We start from the raw sequence: 19,226 nt of genomic DNA, 5'->3' as shown, positions 1-19,226 counted from the left end.
AAATAAAGATTTAAGGACCAAACAGACAACAAGCTTGAGAGCATTCATCTCAGTGGAAAAAAAAAACGACAATATGAAAAAGCGCATATTATTAAGGATTAGTATAGAGATACATATAGCCTTACCTGATGATCTCAGCCTTACCTGAATTTGTCTGAAGACTTAACATAATTTTTTTGAAGAAGGAAAAAATTCCGATATCAATTCAGGTCTCCCTCTACTTTTCTTCTGCATCATCCGTTTCTTTGACCCCTGGGGAAAGGTTAATATAACAAAAATTTCTTAGTTCTCTGAGGCACTTTGCTTACATTTTTAGCACCTGTGGCTTCAAAATGTGGTACTGGTTTAACAAATGGGATCATGGAGTCCAGATGCTTGGATGCTAACCAGAGTGAGGACTACAGTAGGTTTCATGCTATAATCAATTACTCTGCAATATATGTACCACAGAACTGATCAGACCTAAGGCATTAGATATATTGCCTTCATGTGAAGAAACTTGATGTTGTATGCTAGTAAAATTAGCCTGAATGCCAATTCAGAGGAGAGCAAGAAGACACCAAAATTCAGTGAGTGACATATAGAGGCCTAAAATATCTTCCAGTAGTAAAATGACCTTGTTCAAACAGTTTTGTTAAAGTTTTTATGATCATTAGCAATGAATTGGTATTTTATGGAAGGAAAGATGATTACTATAAATGGAGCATATGATTTGGACTTTGATATTCTATATCTTTTGCTGAATTCCCACCCAACAGTCCAACTGTTTTAAAACTTCTATGTAAAGAAAGTTCAATACTTCAAAGGTAGTTACACTAACCATGGTACTTAAATATGTTCTTGACAGATTTCTTCATTCATATTTTCACTTCTGTGCATAGACAGAAATGTACTACTCAGCTTCTTACAGTCCAAGAAACTGGATATAGCATGGCAGAAAGTGACATGAAGGTCTGTGAAAAAAACAGTTGCATCTGGAAAGGTATGTTCCACTGTAGCAAATACCCCATGCACGATGAATAATAAGATAGTGCAGGCTGCATCTACACTGAGAAAATCATCAGTTCCAGCAAATACTGCAGAATAGTGCAGAAGGTGGCTGAGATGTGTATACTGCTTGGATCTACTTCCCCTACAGTTCCCATAGCCTCTGATGAGATGTATCTCCACATCTTCCATTGTGGTTAAACACTTTATCTATAACCTGGCTTGCCTTTGGGCCCCATCAGACACATCAGTGGCCCTGAAAACTTAATTTTCCTTTGGCTTTCCAATTTCAGATGTGTGAAATAAGGTAGGTTTTTGCTGCAGACTGGGCCCAGCATATCTATTAGATGGAATGTTGGGTATATGAGAGTGCAAGGCATGCAAAGCTGGTGGGATCTTGCCACACCTATCTGTAAGGAAAGGTAGGTGGAACAGACTATCCCTTGCTCTAGTCATGGTTTCATCTAACTGGGAACTGATTGATTTCCTCCAAAAATATGAGAATGAGTGAACATATAGAGACTGTGAATGAGTGAATTGTAAGCCAACTGGGACGCGAGGAGCTGATCTGTAAAATAATACAGATATTACAATTTTTTTTTTAATATGAGGTTGTTCATTAGGCATCAGGCCAATATTTTGTTATGTTCTGTCTTAGGTCTTTTTTTTTTTTTTTTTTTTTGTGTGATCTGGCTATTTCTGTATGTGCTGAATTCTTACCAGTCAGGACCTGATTCATGCTCATGTAAGGACAGTGAGAAACAACCTCTACATGAGCCTGAAGTTCAGCTCCTGTGGAAGAAGTTGTGGAGTATGTGATATATTTATATATATTTATATATTTATATATATATTTATTTGTTACTGTACAAATAAAGCTTAATTCAGAGCCTTCAGAAGCATCAGCATAGGGATTAGTCATAGTATTTTTCTCCTGATGGCGAATGAATACATGTGTCAAGAATACTGGCTTTTATTCCACCCACCTACTTGTTGACTGAGTGGTCTTGTGTTACAATACTGACTACTTAGCACTTCTTGAATCTTATTTTGAGAACTGACACAGGCATGTGAAAGCCAAAATCCTTTCAAAAGCCAGTGATAATCTTCCAGTACTCAGGTAAAATAACACAAAATGGGATAATGAAGCTTACTTTCCATTGATAAAAAAATTCTGTAAAGCACATTCATGTGTCCACAAAGTATGTGAACAGAGCTGAAAGCATGATCTCTATGAATTTGAAATGGATTACTCATGAGAAGAGAAAAATGAAATAAGTTATGCAGATCATTTCATCCTTTCTCAGTGCTTAATCCCAGCTACCAGTATTAGAGATCATTTTCAGAGTATCTCAAAAGTGTTGTTATTCTCTGACTGTTGTAACTAAGTGCTTCAGTTTTCTTAAACTGTTGTACTTGGCTGGGTTTGGAAGTGGTTGATAATTTAAAAAAAAAAAAGTAAATGTTTGAAATACATATTTTTCTGTACGCACTAATCACATTTCAGTGATATTAAACCTTTTTTAGGGTTAGAATGGATTGTTATATCTTGCATTGGGCAGATAAGGTCTTACAGGCAATCATTCCTGCAAATCTTGATTTTTTTAATTCCACAGACTTTTAGAGGAAAATCACTGTGGCCCATTTCTTGCTCATCTTCTGCTTTTATTTGTGTGGAGGATTTGACTTATTTGGTCTGTGTTATATGCACACCACTGATATTTCTGGTGCACTTGACCCCAAAGCACCTGGGGCAACACTGGGACAGTAGGGAGGCACTTCTCACAAGAAGATACCACCATTGTGGTAAATCCCTCAGGCAGCACTTCTGGCTCATTCATGGAAGTTCCTTCCCACAGCCATGAGCCTACATCCTTGATGGATGTGCTCTAGGTCTGAGCTGCATCCCAGTGAGATGCACCGCATCATTGCTGGTCCCATGTGCTCAGTGGGCAAGAGGCAGCAGGGTCATACTTAGTACATTGATGGAAGACTGAAGGCCTTGGCCTTCCTTTTATTGGTTGGACTTGATGGTCCTAGAGGCCTTTTCCAATCTTAATGATTTTATGATTCTGTGATTCTATGACAGGTATCACAGCTGAAAGGAGAAACAGTTGTTTTTTGACAGAAATTCATTTTTGGCTAGGGGATAAGACTGAGGGTGAAATAACTGTAAGATAAAGTTCTCCACAATTTGTCATTTATAAGACTTCTGTATAGGATTATATTGTGTGTATTTACATTTCAGAGTGCAAAAATTTTGTCAGCGTTGATTTTTATTAACAGATAGATTGGTTGTTGAATTGGATAATGTCTTCTGCCTGTGAAGTTTTGGCATTCATTCTAAGTGCTCTTCTCTGGGGAATATTTGAAAAACGAAGTCAAAGCATGAAGAGAAGTATAGAAATATTAGTTTCCAGATCTCTACACTGAATATTACAGCTAGATAAATTCTTACACATAAATATGTAGCTTTAAATGATTAATGATGATAATGATCTTTTTTTTCTATGATGCTTAGCGGTTGTTGCAGAATCACGTAGACAATGACCACAAAGGCTGACTCTTCTGCTTGCTCATACTTGAAACTTACTGCTTCAGTTTCTGAAGTTTGTGTGGTCACAAGCTTAGAATGCTGTCATCAAAGTGGGTTTAAAAACCTTTTCCTGTGCTAGATGTTGATAGAGGAGACCTATGAAGAGAAATTAACGTCAGAAACCAAAAAGGTTATTTGGTGCAAGAGGGGTTTTGAGGTGGGAGAGCCCATGTGAACTGCTACTAGCAACTTCTCACAGAAGCTAACCAGACAAAGACATCAAATATATTCTATACTGGACTGTGATGCAGTTTAAGCAAAATATAGCAAACTGTGTTCTCCACTGTAGCTGAGTGCATCCGTGGAGATTTGATAGAGCTGGTAAAAGGAAGATTTCACTGACTTTTCTGTGCAGTGTTTTAGCCTAGCCAGGAGAAGCTAGACCCATCTAGGCATCTGTGGATCACAGACAGAGATTAATATAGTGAGCGTGAAAGTCTTTGGTGTGAGGAAAACTGATGGTATTTTGCATGACTGAACTGTGTGTGATGAATCTTCAAATGCAGGATGCCAAGAAGAGATGCAGAATGAGTTCAGAACTGTTACCATCATGAGGCCGTCAGTGACATTGGAGCCAGAACTGAGGCTTCATATTACTGGTTTGCGTGATGATTACTGTAAGTTATTTTCTTATGACTGAGGCTTCTGCAGAGATTGAGAACACTTACATATACTTCAAGAAAGATGGCAAGGGCATTTATCCTTAGATCAAATGGGAATTCTCCAATACTTACGCATGATGTCATTTTTTCTTAGAAATTTGCAGCTTTGAAAACTGCCTGTCCCAATATGTAGAGATTACTGATCATACCCTAGAATCATTATCACCTAGCTCTCATGCACCTTTTTTCAGCAATAGGTCTCAATTCAAATTTAAAATCAGACCAATGAACATACCTCTATGCTAAGGACATTTCAGCTGTTAGCATCCTGTCAACACAGCAACCTTATTTAACAGACTTTGAAATCTCTAGTTATGGGAGAAACCAGTGATTTGTTTATGGTTTAGATGATAGATATCTTCTGAACTAAATTCTCACGTACATCTTTGGTGGTAAAATTAAACATGCACAGAAAACTGCATGGTTTTCTGTTCTACATTGGCAAATATATTAAAACACTTCTGAAGCCCTAGCAACTCTATAGTTGAAAGTGTTAGAAATTGTTCCTGTGCTTCGATTGTTGTTTGTGTTTTGTTTCCTTTTTTCTTTTTTTTTTTTCCCTAACCTGTTCTTGCAAGCATTCTTTAGATGTAAATCTATGAGCAAGGCAAAAGTTTGTTTGTATCCAGATTGAGTCTGGATTTCTATGTAAGTGATTTTTCATGATTATGCATAAGGTGTATCCACAAAATAATAGCATTAGTAGAATTCTTTGGAAGTTATTTTTTAGTGCGTATTTCTGACTGTAGGAATCAGGACTCTAATCAAACAGCTGACTGAAAGATGAAGCTGTTCCTCAGAGTGATTTTAGTTACTGAAGCACAGCATCAGACCTTGGCCTATGCTAATTATTTTCTTCAGGGATCATTTAAAATGACTTTTAAGCTATCATAAATGCAACAGCTGACGATTTGCATTGACATTAGAGAGTGTACTGTTGTTCTGTGCAACTATTAGATGTTGCATACCAACTCCTGGCCTACGTGACACAGCAGGCTGTTCTGAGACTAACTGCTGTAATGACTTCCTTTGCCAGGGTCTGTAGTGCACCTAGCATAAGTGAAAACAGTATTTCTTGTATTTTCTTACTGAGCAAACTGCGAGAGAGGTGCAGAGTTTCTCTGATTCCTTTCTGCATTTTTCTTCTGTCACATGGAGAGTAAATGTTAGTACTAGGTCAAGGAAGAACTGTAGCACGTAGTCTTTCTCCTATGTCCTTACCAATAACATGAATTATTTTGGAACAAGAATGTTTTTGCAATTCTAGCTGGTACTGGAGAACACTTATTTCTGGTGGCAGAAATTTGAGTGATGCGGCCATCCAAAATGATGGATGATAGGTGTAAAAACATTTAGTGAGGAATCTGTAAGTCATATTCTTCTGTATAAATATACAAATTTGTGGTAGTTAACCTAATGAAGATCTTTTATTGTTAGAAATACTCACCTTCATTTAGTTCTCATTTATGTCCTAGTTGAATATGAGCTAGTAATGGCTTCATTGAAGCAATGCCATGAGTTTTTCCTGTAGCTGTTAAAAAAAAGCCTCTGCCCCAGCCATACACCCCTCCCCCCCCCCCAGCTAATTACCTCTAACCTTCTTGCAGTAATTTTTAGAAGCTTTTTTCTAGATCTAAACATATTGGACTGGAACCTTCAAAATCTCATTGCTGTTGCTCTAGGATCTGCTGCGTATATTTGGAATGGAAAAACTCTTCAAGGCATTGAAAGCATCGATTTAAATTCCAGTTCCAAATACATTTCATCTCTAGCTTGGATAAAAGAAGGAACTTGCCTTGCTGTTGGCACTAGTGATGGAGAAGTGCAAGTACTTAATATTTTACTTTTTTATCTTTCACAGTTTTTAGCTGAAGTGTCCATGAGACAATCTGCTTTGTTTAATGAAACAAACGAAGAAGGTTGGCTTAAATACAGAAAAATTCTTCTGTGGATGGTGTATAGCAATTACATCATCCTTCATGTTACAGAATAACTGCACAGAGGGAGTCAGATTTTCTTTTCATCAGTAATTGGAACTCTTTAATTATTTTTCTCAGCATAGGCCAGTCTTTTTTGTATCTCCCTTGCTAAGATCACTCTAGTAGAGACAGATACTTTTAGAACTTGAGCAAAAATTGTACACATAGATTCACATCTCTGAATTTCACTTCAGATTATACACATAAAACTCTGTCTGCTGTTGTTGAACAGTCCTTTTTTGAAAAGTCTTTGTGGGATGTTGGATACGATACTGGATAATATGGGGATCTATCTGATAGAGTTCTGATTCAGTACGCCAGTGCTTTCAAACACACACTTTCAAATACTGGCATATAAATAGCTTTACATTTAGAGATGCACATTCTCTTAAAATAAAATAAAGTGAAATGTTGTGTGAAAAAAATAGTGTGAAATGAATGAGCTTGAAGTTGTCTGTATGTCATATCAGAACTGAATAATTGTTTACCTGCAAAAAAATGAAGAAAACTAAGATATTTCTCTCTCTCTCTATCTCCTTCTCTTTTTCTCTCTCTTTTTTCTGTTAAATTTGCATTTGTTCTGTGTGTTTGTTTTGTATTGGCAGTTGTGGGACATTGAAAGGAAAAGGAGATTGAGAAATATGTTTGGCCACCTGTCTGTAGTTGGAGCTCTGAGCTGGAATCATTATATTCTGAGCAGGTGAGTGCTATAGTCTATTCACTGAAAGAATCCCGATGCTTTCATTCTAGACAGACATCCCAATCATTTGATTTGTTTTTGCTGGTTTTGGTTAAAAATGCTTTATTTTTTACCAGCAACCACAGAAGCAATATGTAGGTATTCTTTTTGTCAGGAAAGCAACCAAATGGAATTTAGCCTGGCTCTTTAGTCTCTGTTTTTACATTTCTTAAGAAATCTGCCTCTGCTTCTAGAATTTCTATAGGATGTGGAGCACATGGTTGTGGTTTTTTGGAAAATTTGAGCTTTAAATGGTATTATTTCCAGTCGGTCCAGATTCCAAAAATGATAGCTTACTCAGTGCTGGGGAGAGGACATGTAGCTTAGGCTGACTTTCTATTTACTTTTCAGATGCATGGCAAAGCACAGTTCTTAGAGTTACACTGTTCTCTAGCAGTGTATCTGTGAGGAAAAGCCAGTTCAGTGCTAGCCACAACCTGAATCCTATTTTGAGGAAGGATCAAAATGGTTGCCTTTTGCCCTGCCAAGGGTGAATATTTTATATTTGGACATCATTTCAATATGCAGATTCATGAGAAGGATAAAGCATCCAATTTTGTGTTTTGTTCTTTTTTTCTCTCTCTCATTTCCAGTTCAGATCTTTGTCTTAGGCTTGAAGAATGCGAGGGAAAACTTGTTTATAAAGGATGTGTATCCTATTTTAAAATAATGTGATAGTCTTTTGTTTTACTTAAACAGAAATTACACCCAGCATTGACTGATTATATTGTTAATCTCAAAATGAAAATCTTGATGAGATCGCCAGAGGTAGTTCTGTTTCACAGGATGTTGTGGCTTTTGATTCTGTTGGATGTGCTAGGCAGAGTAAGATTCAACGTTAGCAACTGATCAACAGTTAATAAAATGCTATGGCTCTTGCAGAATGTCTGTGAATTACATTACAAATACACATCTTCAGCATCTGGTTGGCATAACCTTATCACAGTCAGTATTAGTTTCAGTTTGCATTTCAGCTTAGCCAAAGAAGTGAAAGCAATAGAAACTTACATTACAAATCCTTCTGAATAGAAATTGATTATAAAATTCAACATGAAACTGTGAACTACACTTTTTGTTCATAGATTAAATTCAGATGACATTTATTTCTCTTGCTAGGTTTAATACTAGCCAATTAATTACTACACAGTTAAGCTATCTGTATAATCAGAAAAAAATAGAGTTAATGTTCATTGCTACTAAAATAAAATCAGCTACTTACAGGAAACTTCACTATAAGTTGATACTTTGATACTTTGGAATAACATACTAATTCCTATAGTTAAAAAGAGACTGATGACAAAACCTCGTGGATGTCTAAATACATTTCAGTACAGCAAATTAATTTGTCTGAGTTTTTTAATTGGTTCTATTTGTATTTAGCAAAATAGATGAAATATTTTGTGTCAAAAGAAAACAATATTGACTTCACAGAATCACAGAATCGTCGTGATTGGAAGGGATCATTGAGTCCAATCCCCTGCCAAAGCAGGTTCCCTACACCAGGTCACACAAGTAGGTGTCCATCGGGTCTTGAGTATCTCCAGAGAAGGAGACTCCACAACCTCCCTGGGCAGCCTGTTCCAGTGCTTCGTCAACCTCCCATAAAGAAGTTCTTGTGCACATTTGTGCAGAACTTCCTATGCTGCAGTTTCTGGCCATTTCCCCTTGTCCTGTCTCCACATACTGCTGAAAAGAGTCTGGCCTCGCCACTCTGCCCCCCACACCTTAGATATTTAGACCTGGATCAGGTCCCCTTTCAGTCTTCTTTTCTCAAGCCTAAACGGACCCAGTTCACTCAGTCTTTCTTCAAAGGGGAGATGCTCCAGGCCCTTCACCATCTTTGTGTCCCTCTGCTGGACTCTTTCCAAGAGATCCCTGTCTTTTTTGTACTGGGGAGCCCAGAACTGGACACAGTACTCCAGATGAGGCCATACCAGGGCAGAGTAGAGGGGGAGGATCACCTCCCTCGACCTGCTGGCCATGCTCTTCCTAATTTAGCAAACAAAAACCTTTCTTTTCAAAGATTATTCTCTGGAGCCAAGGTCTTTCACACTTATTCATCTCTTCATGTGTGAACACTGGCAATTCAGTCCATTTTTGTTGGTTAGATTTTTTGCTTATTATTTTGGAGTAGAAATCTGCATCATTTTTCAGAAGGCAAACGTTGATGCCTCTGCATATAATACACTGTCATGGAGTTAACTAGATCGATCTATGCCAATGACAGCGGGGCAGTAGGCCCCTGCCTCCCCCTTCCGTCGCCCTGACCCCACAAATGGGAAGGAAGGAAGGAAAAAAAAACAGCGGCAACGATCTACAGAGGAAAACTTACTTTACTAACTACAATATCGGAATGCAAGACAACACAATATAATACAATCTAATTGAAATTGAGACTAATAAATCAAATAAGATAGGAGAGAGAGAGTCCCTGAGACCAAGTCAAACCTGAAAAGCTTGGAACGGCTAGGAAAGCACCCTCCAGGCAGTAAGAGACCACCCCGCCTGGAAGGGCCAGATCCCATGACTTCTATAATGTATAGGGATAGGTACCTGGAATTGGAGCATTAACACTTTAATTTCCAGTACACTGCATAGTGTTTTGAAGCAGAATACTGAAAACCAAAAAACATAAAACCATGACATGCACATAATGATGTGTATCTTCCTAGTTATTTTCCATAAAGATGTGCTTAATATTCACTGGTGAACTGCTTGGTTGGAATCTTACTAATTTTTGTGGCCTTCAGGAATTTGAGAAGTCCGTAGTTTAAGCAAATTGAATGACCTTTCTTGCAATCAATCACTTAATGTATGTGTTTTTAGATTTTCCAAATTAATCAATTTGTATCTGAAGATTCTTTAAGAAACTGTGTGGGAAAGTCTCCAATCAACATAGCCTTAAATAAATCTATTGCAGCAATGTGAGATACTTATTTCTCAGTTACTCAGATACCCTAATACAGGCTGGGGGATGTGAAGATGAAGCACAGCCCTGCCGAAAAGGGCTTGGGAGTACTAGTGGATGGCAAGCTGGAGATGAGCCAACAGTGTGCCCTCGCAGCTCAGAAAGCCAACTTATTCTGGGCTGCATTGATAGAAGGGTGGCCAGCAGGGCAAGGGAGGTGAACCTGCCCATCTACTCTGCAGTGGGGAGACCACATGTGGAGTACTGCATCCAGATGTGGAGTCCTCAGTACAGGAGAGACATAGTGACTCCACAGTTGGAGTGTGTCCAGAGGAGGGCCACACAAAAAAAATGATCCATGGGATGGCACATCTCCCCTGTAGTACAAGCTGAGATATCTGGGGCTGTTTAACCTGCAGAAGAGAAAACCCTGGGGAGACCTGGTTGATAGTGGCCTTTCAGTATCTAAACGGAGTTGTAAGAAAGACACTTTAAAATCGTCTGTTGTTAATGGACAAGGGAAAATGGTATCAAACTGAAAGAGGGAAGATTTAGATTGGACATAAGAGATATTATTAAATTTTTTACGGTAAGGATGGTGATGCACTGGAACAGGCTGTCCAAAGAGGTGGTGGATGCCTCATCCTTGGAGACATTCAAGGTCAGTCTGGACCAGGCTCTGAGCAACCTCATCTAGCTGTAGGTGTTCCTGTTCATTGCTGGGAAGTTGGACTAAATGACTTTTAAAGATCCCTTCCAACTCTTAAGGATTCTATGATTTTATGATTCTGTGAAAATATGTATAGAGGTTGTTGATTATCTCAGTGCCATAAGAATAGGTGGAACAGTCAATTTCCAGTGTGTGTCATGGTGTCCAGGGGATCAGGCCCAGCCAGCACGGGTTCATGAAAGGCAGACCATGTTTGACCAACCTCATCTCCTTCTATGACTGGGTGACCGGTAGATGAGGGAAGGACTGTAGCTGTAGTCTACCTAGACTTCAGCAAAGCCTTTGACACGGTCTCTCAAAGTATTCTCCTGAGGAAACTGGCTGCCCATGGCCTGGATAGGTATACTCTTCTTTGGGTGAGAAACTGGCTAGAGGGTCGTGCCCAGAGGGCAGTGGTTAATGGAGTTAAGACCAGCTGGTGACCTGTTACAAGTGGTGTCCCCCGCAGGTCAGTACTGGGGCCTATCATGTATATCTTTATTGATGACCTAGATGAAGGGATTGAGTGTACCCTCAGTAAGTTTGCAGATGACACCAAATTGGGAGGTGGTGTTGATCTGCCTGAGGGTAGGGAGGCCCTACAGAGGGATCTAGATAAGCTGGATCGCTGGGTTGAGGTGAATGGGATGAGGTTCAACAAGGCCAAGTGCTGGGTCCTGCACTTTGGCCACAACAACCCCATGCAGCGCTATAGGCTTGGTGCTGAGTGGCTGGATGACTGTGAAGAGGAAAGGAACCTGTTGGTTGATGCTCAGATGAACATAAGCCAACAGTGTGCCCAAGTGGCCAAGAGGGCCAACAGCATCCTGGCCTGCATTAGAAATAGTGTGGTCAGCAGGAGCAGGGAGATGATCATCCCCCAGTGCTCACCACTGGTGAGGCCGCACCTCAAGTACTGTGTTCAGTTTTGGGCCCCTCACTGCAAGAAAGACATTGAGGCCCTGGAGCGTGTCCAGAGAAGGGCAACGAAACTGGTGAGGGGTCTCTGGAGCACAAGCCGCTCTTATGAGGAGTGACTGAGGGAGCTGGGATTGTTTAGTCTGGAGAAGAGGAGGCTCAGGAGAGACCTCATTGCACTCTACAACTTCCTGAAGGGAGGTTGTGATGAGGAGGGGTTTGGCCTCTTCTCCCAGGCTACAAACAGGACCCAAGGAAATGGCCGCAAGTTGTACCAGAGGAGGTTTAGGTTAGACATAAGGAAGAACTTTTTCTTTCAGAGAGTGGTCAGGCACTGGAATGGCTGCCCAGGGAGGTGGTGGAGTCACCATCCCTGGCAGTGTTCAAGAGGTGTCTAGGTGAGGAGCTGTGAGATATGGTTTAGTGGCTTGTGATAGAAATGGTTAATGGGAGGACAGTTGGACTAGATGATCTTTCAGATAGTTCCCACCCTTGAGATTCTATGATTCTATGGTTCTATGATTCTATGAAAATCAGGGAAAAGAAAATGTGCTGTAAGGTATTTTCAATATATTCAACTCAATTATACTATTGCTGAGTAATGCATGTATCAAAACAGTAACAGAGGCCATGCTTCTAGAATGGGCCTTACTTAGTAAACTGACATAACTGGCCAAGTTAACTAAGGGAGAGCAGAGTCTGAGGGAGTGGTCCCTCAAGACAGGTTAAACTATGCATCCATTTCCTAACAGTTAGTAGTGCAACAGTGTTAAGATAAAAGGGTAAATAAGCTGTGACAAGTAGAGGTGATTTGTGCAGATTTTCTTTCAGTCTGGAAGTGGAAGGAAAACGAGGAGAAGGTGAGGGAGGGAACCGAAGAACACAGTGCTAATGACTACTACTTGTAAACCCTTTCCGAGGCCAATACAGTTTTACCCTTCCTCTTTGTTGGAGTAATATCTGGCCTTGGTAAAATGCATTTTACAAAACTTCTTTTCTTGAAGTACAGGTTAAAGTCTACATTAACTGGTTAACTGTTAAACAAGGTACGGATTGGTGGTGTACACTGTAGTATGTCTTCAGGAAAATGAAAACTGTGATGGAGAGTAGGTAATTTGCCTGGTTTGTACTGAGCAGCTGCTTTGCTACTTTCTATTGTCAGTTGCCCCTCTATTGTTGCTCTGCAGGCATGCTTCACTCTGATCTGGTTTGCTGCTGAAACCACTGAAGCAACTTCAGGATGACAATGTAGCATCTTGTCTTTAATATTGAACACATGCTGTCTTTTCTCAATTACAGTGGTTCAAGACTAGGATCTATTCATCACCACGATGTTCGAGTGGCTCAGCATCACGTTGGTACTCTTTGCCAAAACAAACAAAGCATTTGCAGCCTCAAATGGTCATTAACAAATCAGTTGCTCGCAAGTGGGTCAAGTGATGGTACACTGAATATCTGGCACAGTGATCCTGGTATGAAAGTGCAGTCACAGCCCCTGAAAACCATACCCCATTCTTCAGCAGTTAAGGTATATAGAGGAGGAAAAAAAATTCTATGTTTATTCTCATTAAGTTATGTTGTTGATGCAAACTATTGTGGAATTTTTCAGATTGTCTCAGCTTATTTAGATTTTATTAGATTCTTCTCTCCTGATTGTTATGCAGATAATTTTAATACCAGTTCTCCTGATGCAGATAAATATGTTAATGCTTTGATTGATCATGAAATTCTACTGGATTCGTAGGCCTTTGCAAATATAATACCAATCAAAAAATCTACAACCTCCTCTTCCTCCTCTCTCTCTCCATCCTGCAAAGAAAAGTTCTGTGACACAATGCTTAAAAATTATCATACAGAATCTTTCTGTTGTTGGAATTCTAGAAAATTGTCTCTGGAATTCGCTTTGCTGAAATTATTTTAAATGTGAAGTTTCTTTTGCTCTCCTGCCCATTTCAGGTTATGATTGCTGATAGCAAAGGATCTGAAGAGAGAAACTGGAAATGAAACAACTTTGATTCTTTATTAAGTCCTAGTCTGGGAGGGAGAGGTCAGATATCAGCAAGAATGAGAAATCCAGCATTTATAAGCTGCTTATCCTCCCAGAAAAGTCTGAGACTAGCCTGAAGCATTGGTGATAAAGGATCTGAGAAGATTATTGAAACGGGTGGAAATCAGTTCTTTGTAACTTTTCTTCAGATAGAGTCAGGGCCCTGGGCATATTGAAAAAATACCTCAAAGAAACTATCTTTATTTAAAGTCCCATAGATCACATTGCTCAAGCTTCTACAATAGTTTGAGTTAGACAGAAGTCAAACTGCGTTCTGTTGGATTCTTCTGGTACTGAGGTGTGAATCTGTGATCTGTGAAGAGTGAGCAGAGAAGCTGGAATTTTATGAGCTTAAGTAAGGCAGTGTAGGCTAATGTAAGGAAATGACAAAGGGAGCAGTAATTGGAGTTTTGGGATCCTATGTTCTGCATCTGTATGGTAGGAAGAGCATGATGTAGTAAGGAATAAAAAGCAAGAGATACATTCTGGGTGCTTGTTGCAGATCATTTTTCCAACTGGGCTTTTAAGTAAAATCAGTTTTGTTTTCCAGCTAACTATCCTTCTGATGTCTGATTTCTTTCTTTTTTTTTTTTTTAAGGCTATGAACTGGTGTCCTTGGCAGTCCAATGTCCTTGCTACAGGGGGTGGAATGAAAGATGGGATTTTGCGTGTCTGGGACATAAACAGTGAGAAACTCCTTCAGAGTGCAGCTACAGATTCTCAGGTGACAATGAAATATCTGCATACTCCGGCTCTGCTCCTCCTGTATAGCTGTGCTCATTTGGCAAACTCCCACTGACTTTGAAGGTGGTTCTGTGGGCAGGAGAGCAGCAGAATTTTCTCTGTATTTGCAGTTGTGCTACATTCGGCCCTGAAGTGTGGGGCTGGAATCAGAAGTAGTTTGTATTTCACTTACAATTTCTCTTCACACAGAAATGCTTGAAAAGAAGGCAGTCTCACAGCCAGACACTTTTCATCATCTTTTTATTTGTGGCAATAGTGGTTTTGGCCAAAATTCTAATGAAGAGCGAGCGCTGATGGGGAAGACGGTTACCCAGAGTGCTGGGGTGGGGAGAAGTCTGAGAGTCAGAGGGCAAGCATCAGTCTCCTGGGTTAGAATACTAGGAGACAGAGAAATAAATTCTCAGCTGGAATAAAGCAGTATAGCTGATGATTTTCCTGGAGCTGTGACAACTTGTAGATATGCTTAGAGGACCTTGGTTTCATACTGATAGGCTATTAATGCATTTAGTCTATAGGACAGCTATACCTTGAAGTGTTGCAAGAAATGAAATCATCCTTCTAAATAAGTAAATATTCTGCTGGGCTATTTCTCAGTAACTTCTTCAAATGCTCTAGGTAACATTTCAGATCTCCTGAATGATCTATGTTGACTCATTCTGACAACTAAAATAGAATTTTAAATTGCAATAGATTTGTTCATTGCTCTGGTTACCCAAAACCAGTGAACTGATGACTGGACAAGGCCTTCCTGGAAATCAGATGAAAATATGGCAGCATCCAACACTTATCAATTCATCAGAACTCTATGGCAAGTATTTCAGTTCATTGTTTTAGATTTCAATTACCCATTTTTCTCTCTGACCAGTTTTTTTTGTTTGTTTGTTTATTTTTGTAAATACATACACTATACATTTAAGTAAAATAAAGCTTAAAGATCACTACCTACACATTTTTATCTACGTGCAGATATTCATTCATTAAGTCTTGATGCCTGAGGTCGTAAAGGTTGACTTAGTAAGATAATGATGTAAATTTCTTCCGTAAAATTCTGTAAAGTTCTAATGATGATTTCCTGTCATTTCTAAAGCTGTCCTAGGTGCAGACTGTGGATTTAGACTTCTCCCTAAGGATTACTAGGCCTGGACTGGGTGTGCTGGTGTCAGCTAGCTTCAAATACATTGTAGGCTGGTGGCCTTCTAACTGACACAAACTAGATATGATTCTTCAGTTTTGCAGCTCATTGAGCCAGGATATTGTACCAGCTTCCAAATTAAGTTTGAATGTGATAAATCTCCATGTGTTATCAAGAGCTGTCTGAGTGTTAATGAATGCTTTTGACTGTGAAGCAGTGCAGTGCCTTGTGTTGTCCTTGTACCATGCTGATAGCTAGGGGAAGTGTAGTCTCCTTACAGTTCTGTTTCAGTCCATAAAGCTGTAGTGTCCCAGCTGTTGTTTGTTATTAAGCCTTCTTGTTGCTGGTGCTTGCTGTCATTCTGATGCATTGAGTTTTACTTGTTTCAGTGTTAAATGAACCTGTAAACAAATAAATGTAACTGAATTCTGATGTTGAATCCTGTAAAATGCTGAATATCCTGAAAATACTTAGTAGGAATGAAGTTCATCAGGCATTGTTAAGTAATTGAGATTGCCTATTACTGAGCATAATTACAACAGAATTCTGACTGATACTGATCTTTTTATAGCAGAGTCCATTTTTGGTTCACTTCTATTAGAACTATAGAACAGTTTACCAGAAGATTCATTTTGGATGTAAACGTATTCCCCTTAGAACTTAGAAAAGTTGTTTTTATCAAAGAAAATACATAATAAAACAAAATGTGCAATTTCTTTGAAAAATACCCTGGCGTGATCTTCAAACAATGATATAAAACTCCACCCTTCTCCACTCAGAAAGTATGGAAATTTATAATTTTGACTTTTCTGATTTCTTCTGATCCCCCAGCTCTTCAACTGAAACTAGTAATAAGTTTTTCAATCAGTGTTGTGGTCCAAAGACCACATCTACAGTTCCTTCTTCAGAACTGCTAGAGACACTGAATGGAACAAGAGTGTAAGAAATTCGCTATCTTTGTAAATTCATGGTTTTTGATATTGACAAAGATCATGTAATCTTTAATAGCTTGAGAAGGATCAAAGCCTCAAAATAATACCTGCTGAAATAATTTAATAATGATATCAAAATTCTAGTCACAAAGTTTAGGTGGGGGACGTTTTTTTAGCACCAGTACAACAGAATCTTGCTTTTGATCTGCAGTCTTTTGCATCTTCATGGAGTACTACTGTATAAATCCTAAGTTTCAGAAGGCCTTACAGTTCTCTACATGCTTATCTTCATAATACTGTTTTGAGCTAGAGAGAGAAGTGCCATCTCCATTGTGTTCATGGATAACTCAGGTGCAGAGGCTGAAAACACAGATCACCTGTATTTGTTCAAAATGATCACCTAAAACTTTCTTCATAATTTTTCACTTCTTTTCAGGATATGACTCGTCTGTTTTAGACGAGGGACACTACATCTCAAAATCCTCATTTTTTTCTCTCAGGTATCTTTGTCAGCTTTATGATTGTCAATGACTCATCCCCCAAATAAGCTAATGGCCAGTAAATTGCAGTAAAAATGCATCTAGTTACCTGTGCCCCCGTGTGCCTAAAATCCCCATGGATTTTCTTAGGAGTGACATTGTGCAGAATCACACAGGAGGTCTGTGTAAGAGTTGTGAAGCAAATCTCAATTGTCTCAGTTTAGTATCAAACAATTTCTTTAGTTCAGTCAGTTGATTCTACTGTGAGAGACACTTGTATAACTGAGTTAATGAGTTGTGTACATTATTTATGCTGTTAGACTAGGGTAGCTTCTGGCCTTCAGTTACAGCTGCCAAAATTTTCTCCAACTGCAGACAAAACCAAATGTAAAATTCCAATAAATTGTTCATTGGGATCACTGTTAAAAGATCTTCCTAATAATAATAATGCAGCAGCTGGAACCAGTATCTTGTAATTGTTGGATCAGATGCTAAGTGTCACGAGGCATAAGCAGCCAGATGGGAAAGCTCAGCAGTCAGACTCATTACCAAACACAGACTTAGTTATAAATGCAGTGAAGAAACAAGAGTGCAGGTTTCATGTTCTTCTTTGACAGAAATGTCTTTTCAATGTGGTTCAGTCCTGGAAGTTAAAGCCTGATCCCTAAAGGAAAATACTGCCTTCAGCTCTTTCTTAATATGAAAATATTCTATACAAAAGGCTATCTTTGCACATCTTGCAGGGTATCAACCCGGTGCAGTAAAGGCAGAACACCTGTTGTGGTTGTAGGTATAAAAAGCGATTGACAATCCCTGTGTAAAATTCTTATGTATCTTAGCATTTTTTTTAACGTATTTTATTTTTCAGGTCATAAAAGGAGAGTCCTGCATATAGCCTTGAGCCCAGATCAGAGGAGGCTCTTTTCTGTTGCTGCTGATGGGATAGCTTGTCTGTGGAAATGCCATGAGTATGAAGAGAGCAATGAAAAAAAATAAGTTTTTCTTTTTTCTAATGATTATTAGAGCTCATTCTTGTGACTTATTTTCCTTGAAAGCAAATGATTTTATGTATTTCACTCATTCAGCAATTCAAAATGTGTATTCCTTCCAACTGAAACATGGCAAAAGATAGTGCCATTTTTTCAAGAATAAAGCAATTTTCTCCATGTAGTCCATTATATAAAATATTAGTAGCTTGTCTTACTTAGCCTAGAGGAAAAAAAATTCTAACTCTGAAGAATAACAAATCATTTTTGTTTTCATTAAACTAGCAAGCATGGATGGAATCCACCCCATGCCAACATAAGGTCTTGGGTCCTGCTTTTAGCTGTGATTCTTCTAATTTTACATGGTCTTAGTGTCTGTATTGGAATCCAAATGTCAGGCTGTTTAAATTGCACTGAATCAGTCAAGGGCTGGGGTCAGTAGATACCAGTCCAAGGGACTGGATTGTTCCATATATCACATAGCTCATAGTACTGAATCTGCCTAAACATTTCTGGAGATCTTAGCAAGGTATATGATGCTAAATAAAAATAAATGATTTCTTGACAATTCTTCATCATTTCTGTCACAGCAATGATAATTAACTTTATTAGCTAAATAAGATGTATCGAGTTTAGAATTTTTTCCTTGTATCTACTCACTGTGTTTGTCAGATGCTTGGAAATACAAATAACTGCATAATAATTCTATTAATATCCAGAGTTTTGTAATCAACTTGTTAATAAACCAGACAGGCACAGTGAGAGAAGCACAGCAGTTTGTTTTTTATCCTTTAAGGGCAGCAATTTAGTTCTGGGTGTCCACAGATCTGGCAGCTGTCACTCTTGTATGAATTTTATGTAATGCCACACCTCTTGGACTTTAATAGGAGTTTTCTGCAAAATACATACGTACTGTCAACAGCTAAGAAAGGATGTCAGATTTGGTCTTCAGGTGCTACTCAAATACAATTCTGTAGAACTATTCAAAGCCATATTTTAGCCATAAGTGTCTCTGGAACTTTGATTTCATTATTGGGAATGAAGAGAGGCAAGGATTCACTCTTGCATTTGTGTCTTAAAAGCCCTGTGAGTTCAGAAACTCATTAGGGTTTTTTCCCAGTTGAAATGTATTTAGTGTCTTTCCTGTAGCTGAACTGTGAGAAAGTGGGATATAAGGGGAGTAGATCAATGTCAATGGAAAATTAAGCTGTTGGTCAAATGCTTGAAAAGAGAAGCAACTTTAACAGGGGTACAGGCATCTCTGGAAGTGAATGTGAAACTCTCTTGTCTTTAGTTCTCATCGTTTTAAAAACCTTATCTGATATTTGTAAGTCACACGATCACTAATTTTAGGTCTGGCAGGTTGAGACCACTCATCTTTTTTACCTGACAAGTTACTAATTTACAA

General features: G+C 38.8%; 1 protein-coding gene across 4 annotated transcripts in view; it reads left to right on the top strand.

The window, feature by feature from the left end:
* CDC20B (cell division cycle 20B) overlaps positions 1–18,590 on the top strand; it is a 35,381-nt gene extending 16,791 nt beyond the window's left edge. For 2 of the 4 annotated variants that reach the window (XM_085212959.1, XM_085212958.1), the window contains exons 5-12: positions 886–982; positions 4,090–4,200; positions 5,877–6,073; positions 6,830–6,924; positions 12,798–13,026; positions 14,144–14,269; positions 14,980–15,097; positions 17,701–18,590. In XM_085212959.1, coding sequence (XP_085069085.1) covers positions 886–982; positions 4,090–4,200; positions 5,877–6,073; positions 6,830–6,924; positions 12,798–13,026; positions 14,144–14,269; positions 14,980–15,097; positions 17,701–17,828 — 1,101 coding nt within the window. In that variant the 3' untranslated portion in view covers positions 17,829–18,590. Of the gene's footprint in view, positions 1–885; positions 983–4,089; positions 4,201–5,876; positions 6,074–6,829; positions 6,925–12,797; positions 13,027–14,143; positions 14,270–14,979; positions 16,854–17,700 lie in introns of all 4 variants that reach the window. The other 2 variants (XR_014880359.1, XM_085212960.1) reach the window with 2 other exon arrangements.
* Positions 18,591–19,226: the final 636 nt, after the last annotated feature.

This window comes from Meleagris gallopavo, chromosome Z (assembly GCF_905368555.1).
Source record: "Meleagris gallopavo chromosome Z, MGAL_WU_HG_1.1, whole genome shotgun sequence".
Classification (NCBI taxonomy): domain Eukaryota; kingdom Metazoa; phylum Chordata; class Aves; order Galliformes; family Phasianidae; genus Meleagris; species Meleagris gallopavo.
This window is presented reverse-complemented; position numbering and strand designations above follow the sequence as displayed.